We start from the raw sequence: 18,176 nt of genomic DNA on the forward strand, positions 1-18,176 counted from the left end.
TTAGAACATGCTACTTTAGCTTAGCGGAGTTTATTACCCACCTTCTGAAGCCCACTTCTGTCAATTCGTCCATCTCATCCTTCATCCAGTTCTGCGCCCTTGCAGGAGAGGCGTTGCGATCATTTGGAGGAGAAGAGGCACTCTGGCCTTTTGAGTTTTCAGCATTTATCATTGATTCTTTCTCATCTTCATGAGTCTGTCTAGTATTGATCTTTGAGGCTGCTGACCCTTGGATGGGGTTTTTGTGGGTATCTTGTTGTTGATGCTGTTGTTGCTTTCTGTTTGTTTGTTTTTCTTGCAATGGTCAGGTCCCTCTTCTGTAGGGCTGCTGCAGTTTGCTGGGGGTTCACTTCAGGCACTATTCATCTGCTTCACTCCTGTGTCTGGAGTTGTCACTCGAGGAGGCTGGAGAGCAGCAAAGATGGGTGCCTGCTCCTTCCTCTGGGATCTCTGACCTCAAGGGGCACTGACCTGATGCCAGTAGGAACGCTTCTGTATAGGGTGTCTGACAACCCCTGTTGGAGATTCTCAACCAGTTGGGTGGCACGGGGAGCAGGACCTGTTTATTAACAAAGCACTTTGACTGTCCCTTGGTGGACGGGGGTGCTTTGCTGGGTAGGGGGCCTTGTCTGGACTCCCTGGATTCCTCAGAACTATGCAGGAGCAAAGACTAAGTCTGCTGGTCCATGGAGCCTGCGGCCACCCCTCCGCCTAGGGACTCAGGCCGAGGGAGGTTAGAGTTCTATCCCCGAGTACCTGGCTGGAGTTGTTGGAGTTCCTGCAGGGAGGCCCCGCCCAATGAGGAGGGATGGGTCAGGCCTGAAGAGGCACTCTGTCTGCGGTCTGCCACAGCCAGTGTGTTCAGCTGTGGAGGACACCTCTTGGGACCAAGCCATCCAGCCTCCCTTGCTCCAGCAGGGGAAAGCACAGCCTGGAGCTATAGAGATGGCTGCTGCCCATTCCCTGCCCAGGGAGCTTAGTGTGTTAGGCAGCTATCAGTCCTACTGTTCGCTGTTTCCCCTTCCCCAAGGAGCTCAGATGGCTTAGACAGCAGGCAGCTGCAGCTGTGGTGCTGGTCACCGCCCCTGCTACCGCCAGGAGCTTGGCAGGCTTAAGCACATTCTAGCTGAGTGGCTGTTGAGAATCTGTGCGGCTCCGTGGTTGGGACCCTAGGCCCTGTTGGTGTGGGCTCACCAGTAGGATCTTCCGATCCATGGGTTACACAGTTCCGTGGAAAAAACATGTTTTCCCAGGCTGGGTAGCGTACTCACTCACTGCCTACCTTGGCTGGGGGTGACTCCTCTGCCCTGTGTGGCTCTCAGGTGGGTCGCTGTACCACACCGCTCTTCCTTCCTCTCTGCGGGTCACACCAGCCACATAGTCAGTTCCGATGACGGAACCTGGGTACCTCGGTTGCCAGTGCAGGATTCATACAGTGTTATGGTTGTTTTCAATGGGAGCCTCTGATCGCCTCTGCTTCTAGTCAGCCATCTTGGCCCCACCCGCTATGATTTCCCTTTTTTCTTCTGTCTTTCACGTGTAGTCTGTATTTAAAACTGTGCTAGACGTTATCCTTTCTCTAAGAGTTTGCAATCTGGTTGGAAAAACAATATTTAAAATGTTAATAAGTAGTGTAAGTCAGCGTATAATTAAGCACTAAATTATATGGAGTAAACTTAGTTTGGGAAGAGGAAAATAAATGAGGACTAGATTGATTAAGGAAGATACTATGAAGAAGATGAAAATTAACCTTGACCGTAATATATGGACATGGTATGAAGAGAAGAAGAGGGGCATTTCAGATCAAAGGGACAACCTGCACTAAGGCACAGGAACTGGATTGGAGCAGTTTGTCAGGGTACTCTGTGAAGACTGCCTTGTCTGCCTCAGATAGCACATGGTGGCAGGCTGTGAGGCGTGGACACGACAGAATTGAGCCATGTTACAGAGAGCCGTCAGAACCTGGGGAGGAGCTTAGCTTAGATGTGATGCAGCAGAAAACTGCACCTTCGGAGGCGCTAGAAGGGAATGACATAATGCAGTCATTGTAATAAAGAATGGGTCTGGCATAATATCCAAAACGGAGTAACTGAGGCAGGAAGTAAGGGAAGCCAGGTAGGAAGCAAGGAGCGTAAATGTAGCAAAAGCCTGAGCTAGGTGGGAGCAGTTGGAAACGAACAGAGGTGACTGATATAAGAGATCTTTCTAAGGAAAAATGTGTAAGACTTGAAGACAGACTGGGATTGCTTGGTTAAGTTTACTTCTTAAATAGCAGGGACTTTCATTTTAATTATACTCAGGATGTTTGTGATATAATGACACCCTGATATAATAACAAAATAACTTCACTCATCTCCTCTACTAATACATAAAAATTATTTTAATAAAACTCTCTTGATTCCCTTCTTCAATATTCATTCATTCAACAAATATTTACTGAGCCTTTACTATGCACCCCAGACTATGTACTGATACAATGATGGTTCCTGCCTTCATAGAGCTTGCATTCTAGTTACGAAGACAGGAATAAGCAAGAAAACAAAAGAATAAATATTGTTAGATTGTAATATGTGATAAGAACATAAAGTAATTAGTATTTTTGATAAATTCTCCAAGAGAAACAAATAAGCCCTCTGGCTAAAAGAAAATTATGGGGGCCGGGCATGGTGGCTCACACATGTAATCCCAGCACTTTGGGAGCCCAAGGTAAGATCACTTGAGGCCAGGAGTTCAAAACCAGCCTAAGCAACATAGCAAGACCCCATTTCTACACAAAGTTTTTTAAAAATAGTCGCGTATGGTGGGACATGCCTGTAGTCCCAGCTACTTGGGAGGCTAAGGCGGGAGGATTGCTTGAGCCCAGGAATTTGAGGCTGCAGTGAGCTATGATTGCCTCTCCAGCCTGTGCAACAGAACAAGACCATGTCTCTTAAAAAAAAAAAATGATGAGCAGTAGAGAAACCAACTTTAAAAGCTTATCAGGGGAAGCCCGTCTAACATAGTAGCATTTACGCTGAAACAAGAAACTGGAAGGCCAGAAGAGCTGGGGCATAGACTGAGGGGGAAGTGATGTGAGATGCCTGCAGGGGTAGGTAGGCAGGGTCCAAATCATCTAGAGCCTTGAGCACTATGGGAGGGAGTTTTGATTTTATTCTAAATGCAATAAAGAACCACTGGAGGATTTTGTGTAGGGGAGTGATACGGTCCTTTTATCATCAGACAGGCCCAGTGCCAGCACTGGTCATTCCAGCCTCAGTCCGGGTAGCAATAGGAGTAGTCGATAAGAATGACCCTTTCTTTTCTAGAAAACTAACATTACTTTGTTAATTCTTATTTTATGAGCTCCTTACTCTTCTCACCCTGCTGCTCTTTCCTATGTTAGCAAGTGCTTATATCAATTCATGTAAGTTTCCTTCCCCCGATGTAATCTAAAAATAATTATCGGCTAACTTGTCTAAGATATTCAGACCTTCATCCTACACATATTCCTCATTTCAGTGGCCTACATAAAATAAAGGCCTTAAATAAAATAAAGAGGATTTCTGCTACATTTTTATATTCTATAGAATTCAAACTCAGAGTTTCAGGGCTTGTATGAGTATAGAACTGTCACGTAATCACAGAAGAATATTGGTGTGGTTCTTTGATTTTCTATAGAGATTAATTCAGTGAACAATTTTGTTTAATGCAGTTGAAATTTAAATTTGGGCATACTCTGATGTATCCAGAGGTTGTTGTTGTTGTTGTTGTTGTTATTTTTGAGACAGAGTCTCGCTCTGTCGCCCAGGCTGGAGTGCAGCGGCGCGATCTCGGCTCACTGCAACCTCTGCCTCCCGGGTTCACACCATTCTCCTGCCTCAGCCTCCCGAATAGCTGGGACTACAGGCACCCGCCGCCATGCCCAGCTAATTTTTTGTATTTTTAGTAGAGACGGGGTTTCATCGTGTTAGCCAGGTTGGTCTCAATCTCCTGACCTCGTGATCAGCCCGCCTCGGCCTCCCAAAGTGCTGGGATTACAGGGGTGAGCCACGGTGCCCAACCTGTATCCAGAGTTTTAATCCTTTCCTCCCAGATGTTGAGGAAATTATATCTCTAATTCATATTTAGTGGGGGAAGGCCTTTACATAACAGGAAGAAAGCAGGAAAGCTATTTCTATCCCATGGTAAATTTATTCATATATTTTAATTTTGGTGCTCTTCAGCTCCATAATCCCTCAGACTTGAAACTGTGGAAAAATCTTTGGCTTCTTCCCCTCCCTATCCCTCTACATCTAGTTTTTTGACAGGTCCTACATATTTCTTCACTCTTTCCAGTTTCATTGGTGTCTCCCTTGTTCAGGCCTTCATCACATTTTCTGGGACTATTATAGTGAGTAGTCTTCAGGGTATCTCCAGTCTGTCTTCCCTCTCCAGTGAGCCTACCCTATTATTAGGTCCACTTCAATGGGTCATCACTGCCTGTCACTCAAAGGAAATATAAACCAAGTACTCAGTCTGACATTCAGACTGTCCTGGCAGAAATAGCCAATTTTATATATTTATATATTTTTTGATTTTTAAAATCATTCTATAATAGCTACAACAGTTAAAATTTTAAACTACATATACTTTGTTTTCATTTTCTAAAAATCTATACACAATAAAAGTGGGAGAGAGATAGCCAGGATATACATGCTTGTGTGTTTCAATTGATGTAGTTTAATTAGTTGTTGGATTTGGCAGTAGTTATATTCACCCATGCATGACAGAATAATTTGTGATTGTGATAAAATATTTGCTTATTTTGTCTTTGGGTAAAATAACAACCAATTCATTTTGCAGCTTTTTAAAAAATAGCTAATATTCCTATTGAAAAATTTTTTTAAAAAAATTATAATTAAAGATATAATTAATCATATCATACCTTCACTATTTTTGTTTTGGAGTGTTGTTAGCTTCCATCTGTATATACTGTAAATTGTAATCATAATATATATTGTTTTTTATTCTACTGTTTTACTAAATTTTATTTCATAAATACTTCCACATTTCCATGATTCTGGAAAATATTGCTTTCTATTTTAATATCTATGTAATTTTTGGTAGATATACCATAGTTTACTAAATCACCTTTACTAACACCATACATGCTGCAAAAAACACGAGTGTGTGTATGTATGTATGTGTGAGTATGTGTGTGTTTGCACTTTTCTTATGAATCATTTCCTTAGAATAAGTTCCCAGAACAGGATTTTAAGGTCAAATTGGCATTTGCAAAATGTCAGTTCTCTAAAAGTTGGACACATTTACAGTGCTACCAGTAACTGAAGAAACTAATATTTTTTCAAAAGATGGTTTTGAATATGATTACATACCAAAAAACCCTATTTTTTTCTAATGGTAGATACAGTTTGCTTTAATTTGTATTTATTTGGTTATGTCAAAGATAAACATTTTTAAATGTTTGCTTTCTAAATTGTGTGAATTATCTGGTTTTTAAAATATGACATTAAAACTAAATTATTGTTTTCAAATGTGTAATATATATCTGCTAAGATGAAATAATTATCTGTCTTTGGTTTAAGAAGTTTTATGGTTATTTCAAGAAATCCATTTAATGAAACTTAAATGGAGCATTTTCTGATTAACTGTCAGAACTGAATGAATAAAATCGAAAAGATTTCTTATGGTAAATTTCAAACTAATTCTGGAAATTATTTTTGAAACTATGTATTTTTCAAAATCTATTGAAAAAATAAGAATAATGATGGGAGACTCACAATTAACTAATACATAATAACAACTAAATCAGCGTGACACTGACGCAGTAGTAGACTTACAGATAGGTGGAACAAACTAGATAACTTAAAAACAAACCCAATATAAATAAGATAAAGTAAGCATTACAAATTGGTGATAATTTAAATTGTCACTGGTAAAATTTGTTAACCCTTTGAGGAAAAAAAAAAAGTTAGATCTTTACTCTATACCAGACTCAAAAAAGCACTAGAAAAAAAAAGTTAATGTTTTTATACTCTTGGATTAAGAGGGAACTTTCAAAGAACAACACTAAAGGCAGAACCCATAAAGAAAAAGACTGACAAGTTTGGTGACATAAACTGTTTCAACATTTATAAATTAAAATAGAAGGAAGAGGCTAGGTTTGGTGGCTCACACAGTAATCTCAGCACTTTGGGAGGCCAAGGCGGGTGGATCACTTAAGGTCAGGAGTTCGAGACCAGCCTGGCCGACATGGTGAAACCCCATCTCTACTAAAGATACAAAAATTAGCCTGGTGTCATTGCACATGCCTGTAGTCCCAGCTACTCAGGAGGCTGAGGCAGGAGAATCACTTGAACCTGGGAGGCAGAGATTGCAGTGAGCCAAGATTGCGCCACTGCACTCCAGCCAGGGCAACAAAGCAGGATTCCATCTCAAAAAAAGAAAAATATTATTTCTAAAATAAAAGGAAGAAAGAAAATTTTTAAAGGCAAAGAACTGAAAAAATTATTTGCAAAAAGTAAATATGAAAGGCAAAAGATTAATGTCCTCAGGGTTAAAAATGTTCTCACAAATTCAGTAAGACAAATGCAGGCATTCCAATAGAAATGTGAGTAAAAGCCATGAACAGGCAATTCACAAAAGAATTCAGATAGCCAATACACGTTTTTAAAAAATCACCTTTCACACACACAAATTACTTTTCATACTCAAAATAATTAAACACAATGAGATGCCATTCTTAACTAGATTAACAAAGATAAAGGATAATAATACGACCCCATGATGATGAGACTGAGAGGGATGTGATCATTTTCACGCAACCAGGATAATCTTTCTGGAGAGCAATTTGGTAAGGTGTATCAAAAACACAACCCATTGACCCAGAAATTTCACTTCTAGTATTTTGTTTCAAGAAAAATAAGGCAGGTGTGCCAAAGTGAATATACAATGATGTGTATTGTACCACTGCTTGTGGTACTGCTTTTCGTGAGAGGAACTAGAGCATAGTAGATAAGATTCAGATTGGTAAAAGACCTTAGGCAAATAACTTAATCTCTTTTTGCCTTTGTTTTATCTATAAAATGAAAGTAGTAATAACTATCATCAGACTGTTGTGCCAGTTAGCATGCTTAGAAATAGTTTCTGGTATATAGTAAAGGCTGTTTCATTGTTAGCTGTGATTATAACAGTGGAAAACCAAAATAATCTAAACATACAACAATAAGATATTGGTTAAATAACTTATGATTTAGTATATAATGGAAGAGTCTACACATATTAAAAATGATAATATAGATTTATGTTTTATCATGTAGAGAAATGTTCACATTACATTGCTAAGTAAAAAAAGTAAGTGATGAAACAGTATATATAGTATGATCCCATTTTTGTTTTTAAAATAAGTATATATGGTACAGGCAAAACTCAGAATACACGCTAATAGCATTTCTCTCTAGCTAATGGAAACACAATTATGATTTTATCTACTATCCCTAAGTTTTCTGTAGTGAAAATATATTGAATAAGAATATAGTAAAAGCCAAATAGAGGAAACAGTTGGGCAGTTTCTCAGAAAAGTGAACCTAAGAGTTTCCATATGAACCAGACATTTCACTCCTAGATATATAGCCAAGAGGATTGAAAACATATGTTCACATAAAAGTTGTACATGAATGTTCATAGCAGCATTAATCAGCCAAAAAGTGGAAGCAGCCCAAATGTGTATTAACTGATAAGCAAAATATGGTATATCTGTACAATGGAATATTATTCAGCAATAAAGTAATGAATAATATTAAGCCAAGTAAAAGAAGTCAGAAGTAAAAGGCCACATACTCTATGATTCTGTTTATATGAAATGTCCAGAATAGACAAACCTTTACAGGCAAAGTAGATTACTGGTTGCCAGGGACTGGGAGGAATGAGGATTGGGAATGACAGCTAATAGATATAGGATTTCTTTGGGGGTGATGAAGGTATTCAGGGATAGATAGTGGTGATGGTTGCAGAACTTAGTGAATATACTAAAAACCACTGAATTGTATATTTTAAAAGAGTGAATTTTATGGTTTGTGAATTATATCAGTAAAATAGTGTTTAAGTAAAATAGAATCTATTAGCTATAAGACACTAGATTTTAAAAGGATTTTTGGCAAACTAAAGTTAATTTTTCATCAAATTCTAATAATTATAGGTATGGATTTTAAAAGAGTGGTTTTTTTGTTCTACCAAAAAGACATATGCATGCATATGTTCATCAAAGCACTAGTGACAGTAGCAAAGACATGGAATCTCTGTAGGTGCCCATCAGTGGTGGATAGGATAAAGAAAATGTGGTGCATATACACCATGGAATACTGTATAGCCATAAAAAAGAATGGAATCATGTCCTTTGCAGCATCATGGATGCAGCTAAAGGTTGTTATCCTAAGTGAATTAACACAGGAAGGAACAAAAAAACAAATTCTTCATGTCCTCACTTATAAGTGGGAGCTAAACAATGAGTACTCATGGCTCATTGACATAAAGATGGTAACAGTAGACACTGGGGACTGCTAGACGGGGAAAGAAGATGGGGCAAGGGTAAAAAAACTATTAGGTACTATGCTTAGTACCTGAGGGACAGAATCATTCGTACCCCAAACCTCAGCATCATGCACTATACCCAGATAACAAATCTGTACGTGTGCCCCCTTGAATCTAAAATAAAAGTTGAAATTATTAATAAATACAAGAGTAAATTTTGTTACAGAAATGTGAATCAGGGAATTATAAGTGACCCTGTAGCTTTATCTCCACAGCTTCCCCTAACCTCCTACAACCCCGCTTTAGTTAATGAAAACTTTGGGCATTTTGTTTCTGTTGTCAGAATTTGGCTTTATATTTTAAATTATTTGCACTGCTTTTGGAAATTTTATCCTTTTTTAAATGCTCGGTTATTCTAGTGGCTTTCAGGCAGTTTTAAATGAGAGTACACACATGTATGTGTGTGTGTGTCTGTGTTTTCTCAAGTAAGCCACCATCTCTGTATCCCACCTTGTGGTGTTTAAGTGGTTCAAGTATGTTCTAGAGTAACGTATGAAGTATAAATTATCTCATTTTCCCCTTTGTGATTTCTCTTTCTCCTCTTTCCATCCCTTTCCCGCTCCTGGCCTTTCTTGTGCTCCAAAATATTTGAAAAATGGAGTTAGAGTGTAATACCTTATTTTTAATTAGTTCTTTCCTTAAGCATTTTTTGAGCACCTAGTATATATCAAGGCACTGTGCTAAGGTTAAAGAAACAAAAATGAAATACCTGGTTTCAGACAGATAAAGTGATACATCTTAGAGCTGCTCTGGGAACAGTTTAGGAAGCCGTTTAACCCAGATATGGACCATCAGGCAGGACTTCCTTTTACCATCAATATAATTAGTAGATCTTCTTTTAAAGCACGTCACATCAATTCTGCATTTTTAGAAAACTGTTGACAGTATATAGTTTATTCTTGGCCCTTAGCACACCCCATAATTATATAAGCACAGAAAAAAATCTTGAGAAAAACAGTGTGGATCTATCCCCAAGATAGATGTATAAGCCAAAAATTATTTTTTAATTGGCATCAATATTAAGCAGTACAGGCGCAGAGACACTGAGTGAAGGCCTGCTTTCTGCTCGACTGCTTAGAATGTTTAAGATCTTTTAAACCATCAGAGCTTTTAGTGGCCTTGCTTCCCCTAATAATAATATCTACTAGATTTTTAAAAATACTGGCATGAACTTAAAGGAATTACTATTCTCATTGGTGTTTTTAAAGAAACAAACAAGCCTCTCTATACTGCTTTCTTCAGGACTGATTTTCAACTGATATGTACTGGTATAGCCATATTGGTTGTGAAATATTGAAATATGTTCTTACTGGTTAGTAAAGAGCTGCTATGGTAAGCTGTCTAGATGCCCCGCCACAGCCTGGCCTTTGCAACAGGAACTTCACTCCTGCACCTCTCCACAATCCAACAATTAAAAGGTTATCCCGTGGCATAGCAGGAGGCCTTTAGGACCCTTCTTCTTCACTAGGCTTGCATCCGTACTGATTGCTGGTGCTTGGGCCGTCCCTTCCCTGTAATAATTTTGAATATCATCCCGACTTTCGGACTGATCAAGTAAATCGTTACTGTTTTATCATTGTTTGTGTTCTGCAATTTACAGTATCAATTAGCTCTAGCTCACCTGTATTGCTTATCTGTGTAGAATCAACATTCACGATTGCATTATTTCTGAATAAGCCTAGGATGCCATCATATGATAACTCAAGTCCCTAAACCACACTGCATTTTTTTCTCTGTTTCTCTCAATGTTGACAGTTTGACCTAAGTTTTGCATTCTCTTGTTCCTTTCAGTTCGCTTTGCACCTTATAGGCCTCCAGATATCTCCTTGAAGCCTCTGCTCTTTGAAGTGCCCAGCATCACTACGGAGTCAGTGTTTGTTGGCCGAGATTGGGTTTTCCACGAAATAGATGCTCAACTTCAAAGTTCAAATGCCAGCGTGAACCAAGGAGTAGTGATTGTGGGAAACATTGGATTCGGCAAAACTGCCATCATCTCCAGACTGGTGGCCCTCAGCTGCCATGGTACGAGGATGAGACAGATCGCCTCAGACAGCCCACATGCCTCCCCCAAACGTACGTATTCCTTTTTAAAGAACTCCCTGTTTCATTGGCACTGAAGTTTTTCTGACATATTTATATTAGGTCGTATATCCTTTTATTTTCTCATCTGCAAAACCTGACTTCCACGTGAGGACTATTCATTCAGAGTTGAGAGAAAGATTGTAATACTCTATTTACATCTAACCCACATACCCAATAGTCACCTAAGCGTGACTGAAGAAGAACCTTTCTCGTGGAATAAATTATGACTCTTCCATGCCAGCTGTATGATTGGGCTGTCCTCTAGATAACGACCACAGCAATTGCCCGTAGAGCGATTTGCATTCATCATTGTCGGATTTTGCTCAGTCTGTGCCCAGTTCTTCTTGTTATTTGCCAGCACAGTCTGTTTGCATCCTTCATTTCTTTGCTGTTGGCATCAGTGTTGCACTGCTTGGACTTGAGCTTCGTCGTGTCCTTGAAGGGGTTCTCCTGCTTCCTTGTGAAAAGGTGCTGAGCTCTCATATGTATTCAGGCTTCTTTCATCACAAGCAGGGGGCAGCCCAGTAATCACCACCAGGATCTTACTGATTTGTTTTTAAAACACTCATATGGTACTTACTGTGTGCCAGATACTCTCTTAAGTTTTTTACAAATATTAATTCATCACATGCTGTTACCAGCTCGATGAGGTTGTCTTCATTTCACAGGTAAGTAATCTGAGGCCCAGAGAGGTTAAGTAAGTTCTCCTAGGTTTTACAGCCAATAAATGGTAGAACTAAGCAGTCTGGTTTCAGAGGCCATTCTACTATCCATTTTACTATGCTGCCTCTCCTTACTGGTGAAGCTCACTTGAGTAAAGAAAATAAATAGAAATGTATCAGTGTTCTTCTTATACATACTACATGTATAGAACCAGTTTACCTGGTTTCTGTCAGTTAGAAGAGAACAAAAAAAGAAACTATTGCTCTGTTAGTCCAAATCAATAATCTAGCCCACCACAGACTTTCAGACTGCAACCACTAGAAATGGTTTGTGTGAGATGATAGTAGTTACAGGGTCTAGCACAGTGCTGGAAACTTAACAGGAACTCACTGAAGACCCTCCAAACTTATTGACTTCCTACTGAAGCTAGTTAACAGCCTTGTATCATTAAGGAGGCAGATGGCCTCTGATAAACTTATGGATGTCTAACATGTGGAAGAACTGGTGTCTTGGAAGAAAACTGAATCAAAATACCTCTTTACCAGGGTGTGGTAAGAATTGGTATGGAAGAATTCTTTTCTTCAGAGGAATATAATGCTTAGTTTCTAAATGAAGCTCTTCTGAGGTAGATTGCCATAGTACTGTGGGAGTCAGGAACCCAGGGTTTGTGCCCCAACACTCAAATTGACTAGACTTTGTGAACTTGAAATTTTACTTGAATTTTTTAGAGCTCAGTTTTCTTATTTGTAAAACGAAGAAGTGTGACTAATTGATCTTTCAGAATTGTCTCTGCTAAAATTTTGATTCTGAGAACACGTCTTCATGGTTAAAAGTAACTTTCCACACTATTCCAGTGTTTTCCTTTGAGTGTTTAAGTATTTATCACTCCAAACTGCTGTTTATCTGAGTAGTTCAAGTGGCTTGCAATTTGAGTGTGTCAGAAAGGAAACCAGAAAGCTCAAGCTCTCTGTGACTCCTCTGTATATAAGAGTTGCAGATAACAGAATGGTAGAATCATGCATGACAGAAAATAAATCCCAAGGACAAGAAGAGTTGCTTTCACAGAAAGCAGAGGTACCTGCGGATCTCTCTATGAGCCTGGGGGAGCAAGAGTTTATAGAAAACAGCCCATGTGCTCCCCAAAGCAGAGATTCTTTAAAGGTAGTTCACTAGGTTATTCTCTAACATCTATTACCTTCAGGAGAATCTCCAGAAACACCAAGACACTCCCCATTCATGAGATAAACATCCATTGTTGAGACTGTAGATTTGGCCTGACAGTTAACTTTCAGAATTTGAAAGGAGTTAAGAGAGCTAAATATGCGGTTCTATATATCAGAATTACTCAGAACCAATGTTACCTTACACAAAATAATTTTTGTTACAATTTATTGATGGCCAAACTATATTCTACCAGTGCCATCTTAACCAATAGAAGGGTCAAGAATAAGTGACTGATAGAATGCAAGCTATTTTTTGGCACAAATCTGTTACCTATATGAACTGGTGTTGGATATGTTACTGGCAGCAGCAGAAGTTTTTTCACTAATAAGAATAAGAATGATGTCTGTATATGGAGGATTGGCCTAATTTTTTACAGAATTTAACTTATATTAAGCTTGGATGTGTCATTTGGAACCTCACTGGCTTTCTTAATCCTTGGGTAATGATACCAATTAATAGTTGTAGTGATAATAAAAAATCATGGGAAATCATTGGAGTTCCCAACTTCTTTCTCTGCATCATCTGTCATTCTTTCTTCTGCCCCTGTCTTCTTTCTGTTTGGTGTTCAGAAAATACTAGAAATAAAAGCTGAGCACTACTGCTGTGGAAGATAGGAGCAGTTTAGCCTGCAGTACTGCCTTGCTTGGCTGTCCTTCCCCCACAGAAACTCAGTCCCCCAGCCCGCCCCACTCCTTGTCATTGCCCTGGAAAGGTATAGAAAAGCTGTCAAGGCAGGCACTAGCCTGTCATCCTGCTTTCCACCTACTCTCCCAAACCTGACACCCCCATCAGTCTCCACCACCACCACCACCATTATCCACACCCCCAACACACACACACACAAAGAACAAAAATATTTTGTGAAAACAGACCTGTTGTATAATTCAGGATTATTACATTAACTACAGGTATTCTCAGTATAGTAGTTGGGGAAGCTCTAATACAAGACTGCATGTTTCTATCACTAAAAGTCTCAATGTAGTTAGTATTTGAATTTGACATTTGCCAACAGCTGCCAACCCCCAAACAGCTGTTAAGTAAATAAATCCTACCGTTCCTACTCTGTTCATTTCAGAAGTCTCTTTTGCCAATGTGCTATGCACATTGACTACTGCCTACCTATTAACTTTCATTTCTACTATTGTCTGAATACCAGACAGAAAGTAAGGTGTTTAGACAAAAAGGAGGGCATTTCCAAAAGGAAATAGCTAGAAAGACAGAGGGCATTTGGACAGTAATTACCCACAAAATCAAATACCAGATAAAGGGGAATAGAGTAGGGGAAGGAAGTGAACAGCAGAAATAATACAGTAACATACAATCACTGAACTTCACCTCAACCCAAATGTCACACATTCCTTGAGGCTTTTTTCACTGCCATCCTCCGTGCCCACCCCCTGCAGTTATCCAGAACTGTATCCAGTGACCGAGAAATTTGCTGCACCAGTTAGATGAAAGAAGCCTAAATTCACTCCTGCTGGTGGGGAGTTAAATGAGGACTACTTTTTCCTATTCTTACTTCTTTTCAATCACTATTGGCCATCAAATAACAACTTCTAATATTTACTTTGGTATCTATTTTTAAAGTATGATCTTATTCATAAATATAGCCTATAATTTCTACTAGTAACAATAAATTTTCTAAATAACAAGAACAAATTGAATTTTTTAAAAAATCTTAAAACAGTTTTATTGAGCTATAACTCACATACCATGCAATTCACCCATTTAAAGCGTTCAACTCAGTATTTTTAGTATAATTCACAGGGTTGTACAGCAATCACCATAATCTAACTTTAGGCCATTTTCATCCCCTTAAAAGAAGCTCATGCCTGTTAGCAGTCAATCCTCATTCTCCTCTTAACCCTCTATTTCCAGCCCTAGGTAACCACGAATTTACTTTCTGTCTCTACAGATTTTTCTATTCTGGGCATTTCATATAAATAGAATCATACAATATATGGTCCTTTTTTTTTTTAACTGACCTCTTTGATTTAGCATAACATTTTCAAGGGTTATCCCCTTTCTAGCATGTATCGGTATCTCATTTCTTTTTGTTGTTAGTAGTCTATTGAATGGGTATTTTGTATTTCATCTATTCATCAGTTGGTGGGCATTCAGGTTGTTTCCACTTTTGGCTATTATGAATCATTCTTCTGTGAATATTTGTGTACAAATTTTTGGGTGGACATGTGTTTTTATTTCTCTTAAGTATATACTAAGGAGCAGAATTGTTAGATCATAGAAGAAATGGAATTTAGCCATTTTTCTTTAAAGTTTTTATGATTATCTGATGCAAACATCTAAATCTTTTTAATCCAGATGTGGATGCCAACAGAGAGCTGCCACTCACACAGCCACCTTCAGCCCACTCATCTATCACCAGTGGAAGCTGCCCGGGAACTCCGGAAATGCGCAGGCGGCAGGAGGAGGCTATGCGAAGACTAGCCTCACAGGTACAATATGATTCCCACGTTGGGGATATGGTAGTTCCATTTTAATATCAAGGAAGCAAAGATAGGGAGACCTTTGGCAAAGTGAACAAAAATACATAAAGCTATACCATGAGAACGTGGAGGAAAGTTTCTCTTTCTTTGCTATTCCTAGAAAAATACTTTATTGTGATGGGATCAGAACCTTAGAGTTGGAAAGACCCTTAGAAAAAAAGTCTTCTAGTGAATAAATAAAGAAGTTGAGACCGAAGTGGGTTAGTTGGTTGGTTTGTTTTGAGACGGAGTTTCGCTCGGTTTCCCGGGCTAGAGTGCAGTGGTGCAATCTCGGCTCACTGCAGCCCCCACTTCCCAGGTTCAAGTGATTCTCGTTCCTCAGCTTCCTGAGTAGCTGTAGCTGGGACTACAGGTGCGTGCCACCACACCAGACTAATTTTTATATTTTTAGTAGAGACGGGGTTTTGCCATGTTGGCCAGGCTTCTCTCAAACCCCTTATCTCGGGTGATCCACCCGCCTCAGCCTCCGAGAGTGCTGGGATTACAGGCGTGAGCCACTGCACCCAACCAGAAGTGGTATGTTTTACCCAACATCAGGGTATAAGTAATCAACAGTTTTAAATTTTCATTCCTAGCTTAAATCTCTTCATGCTATACTACACTGTCCATAATATTTTTTATACATTTGGGTTTGAAATTTCTGTTTTTTTCAAAATAACATAAACGCATAGAAAATCAAATAATGCTCAAAACCAGCAGTGTTCTTCCTCTACCCCACCCATCTTCTCTCCACAGGCAGCCACTTTTACCTCTTAAGGAAGTTTCTCTGATTTTCACCTCTGTATTTCTAAATATTATTCGTATACTGCTAAAATTTTTATTAGTTTACAAATTATCTATTGCTTCTTATTATGGATGATGGGAATTATAGTTGTTTCACCTTCCTTCTTCCTGCCACCATCCCAATACAATTATTGCATGATTTTTGGCTGAATCCATATTATATATAGTATTTTCAGTATTAATACTGTGCAAATACATCACTCTGGAGCCAAGGATAACATTTCCTTCTTGAATGATTTTGTTTTTCCTAGGGGTTTATGAAATGCCTCATTTTAAAATTTGCTTATTTTTCTTCAAATCTTTGGCTAAGTCATTTCATAACCCTAATGTAGTTTTGTAAAATGTCTGTCAGCACAGTTTTCCACACTTACGAGTTTCATTTTTTACCCTGGAGGCCTCCGTCCTAGAGCCCTCCATCGAGCTCAGTCTGGACCTAGGATACTCTGAAGGCTTACCACCTTGTTCTCCTGGGAGTTCCTGTCGCTTCTCTTTTCTGTTTCATCTCATGTCGTATTCTTTCTCGATTTTATTCTTCATTTTGGTGGAGCATATCTTCCAGTAGCTTCCTAACAAAAAATGCATAGGACATAAATTTTTTGAGACTTACTCTTTCTAAAAGCATCATTATTCTATGCTTATACTTGCTTATTTGTTTGATACAGTATATCATTCCAGGATAAAAATTATTTTTTCTCAATTTTGAAGGCATTGCTCCATTGTCTTGAGCTTCCAATATTGCTATTAAATACTCTGATACTATTCTTATTCCTAATCCTTTATATATACCTTATTTTCTCTCCAAACGCTTTTAGAATCTTCTTTTTATCACCATTGTTCTTGAGTCTTTTTCATTTATTCTCTTGGCACCTAGCAAGCCCTAGAGATATTCTTTAATTCTGAGTAATGCTTTTGTATTGTGTGTGATGATTTCCTCACCACCATTTCCTCTCTTTTCTCCTTCTACAACTCGTATTAATAAAAAAAATAGATTTCTGGCTGGGTGCAGTGGCTCGTGACTATAATCCCAGCACTTTGGGAAGCCAAGGTGGGTGGATCATCTGAGGTCAGGAGTTTGAGACCAGCCTGACCAACATGGCAAAGCCTCATCTCCAAAAAAATACAAAAAGTAGCCAGGTATGGTAGCATGTGCCTGTAGTCCCAGCTACTCAGGAAGCTGAGGCGGGAGAATCCCTTGAACCCAGGAGGTGGAGGTTGCAGCTAGCCGAGATTGCGCCGCTGCACTTTAGCCTGGGCAACAGAGTGAGACTCCATCTCAAAAAAAAAAAATTAGATTTCCTATACTGATATGATACTCTCATTTTCTTAACTTTTCTGTTTTCTATACTTTTGTTTTTTGGTTTTTTAATCCACCTTGGAGAGATTTCTTCAACATTACTTTCCAATCCTTTTACAAAAATTTTATTTTTGCTCTCATAGTTTTAATTTGTAACAGTTCTTCCTTTTCTCCAGCTGTCTCCTTCTTTTTATAGCATCCTGTTCTTGTTTTATGGATGCAATGTATTCTTTACTTAGGCACTGAAAAACTGATTAGAAGCTTATGTATGTAGAGAGCTTGACCATAGAACATTAAGACAATCCACCCTTTTTTTGAAATGCCCAAAAGTCAGTATTCCTAAGTTTTTTTCCTGGGCTGTTCAAATTCTCTAGCAAAGAATCCTCCAATCTTCTGACTAGAGAGTATATGTCTTGGGTGCCAGCATTTTGGAGCTGGGTAGGAAAAGAGGGCTGGGGTTTCACTGTTCACTATCAGACATTTACTTAAGCCTCTTGTTTTTTGTTTTGTGTGTGTGTGTGTGTGTGTCTTAAGCCCCTTGTTTTCAGTCCTGCACCTGATCTCTACCTTGCTCGATGTGTGGTGTCCCTAAGTCTAGATTCTCTCTTGTTTAATTTCTCTAGTTCTCTTTCCTGTGGGTGTTGGGGAAGGTAGTCACCTGGCTGGGCAGGGCAGGGGTGGGAATCTGGGGCTCTAACTTCTTCTTATATAAACTTCAAATAAATTCTGTGTTTTCAGGTCCCTTCTTCACCCTCCTCTTCCACAGTACCTGGTGTTTCTAATTCCTATGCTTTCCTGAAGTTTTACAGATGGTCTATAATATTGTAAGGTTTAAATTTCTTCATAGAAATACACTCCAGCTCCAAGCCAGAAACAGCATGTTTTCCCAGATACATTATTAATTATCCCCACTCAATAGTACACCCTCATCTATAAATGGACTTCTGCAAAATCTGAGATTTCCCTCAATTCATTGCTAAGTCATTGTAGCTTTAAAAGACATGTCTGGTTTTTTCTAAATATGTCCTGTGTAAACAGTCTCTATCCTCTTCTTT

The 18,176-nt window shown here is 38.9% G+C and overlaps 1 protein-coding gene across 6 annotated transcripts in view; it reads left to right on the top strand.

The window, feature by feature from the left end:
* Positions 1-18,176, top strand: part of TANC2 (tetratricopeptide repeat, ankyrin repeat and coiled-coil containing 2) — a 487,927-nt gene that overhangs the window by 362,947 nt on the left and 106,804 nt on the right. For all 6 annotated transcript variants that reach the window (XM_063657089.1, XM_054458934.2, XM_063657088.1 and 3 more), the window contains 2 exons: positions 10,360-10,641; positions 14,860-14,993. In XM_063657089.1, the coding sequence (XP_063513159.1) occupies positions 10,360-10,641; positions 14,860-14,993 (416 nt within the window). The remainder of the gene's footprint in view (positions 1-10,359; positions 10,642-14,859; positions 14,994-18,176) is intronic.

This window comes from Pongo pygmaeus, chromosome 19, assembly GCF_028885625.2.
Source record: "Pongo pygmaeus isolate AG05252 chromosome 19, NHGRI_mPonPyg2-v2.0_pri, whole genome shotgun sequence".
NCBI lineage: Eukaryota > Metazoa > Chordata > Mammalia > Primates > Hominidae > Pongo > Pongo pygmaeus.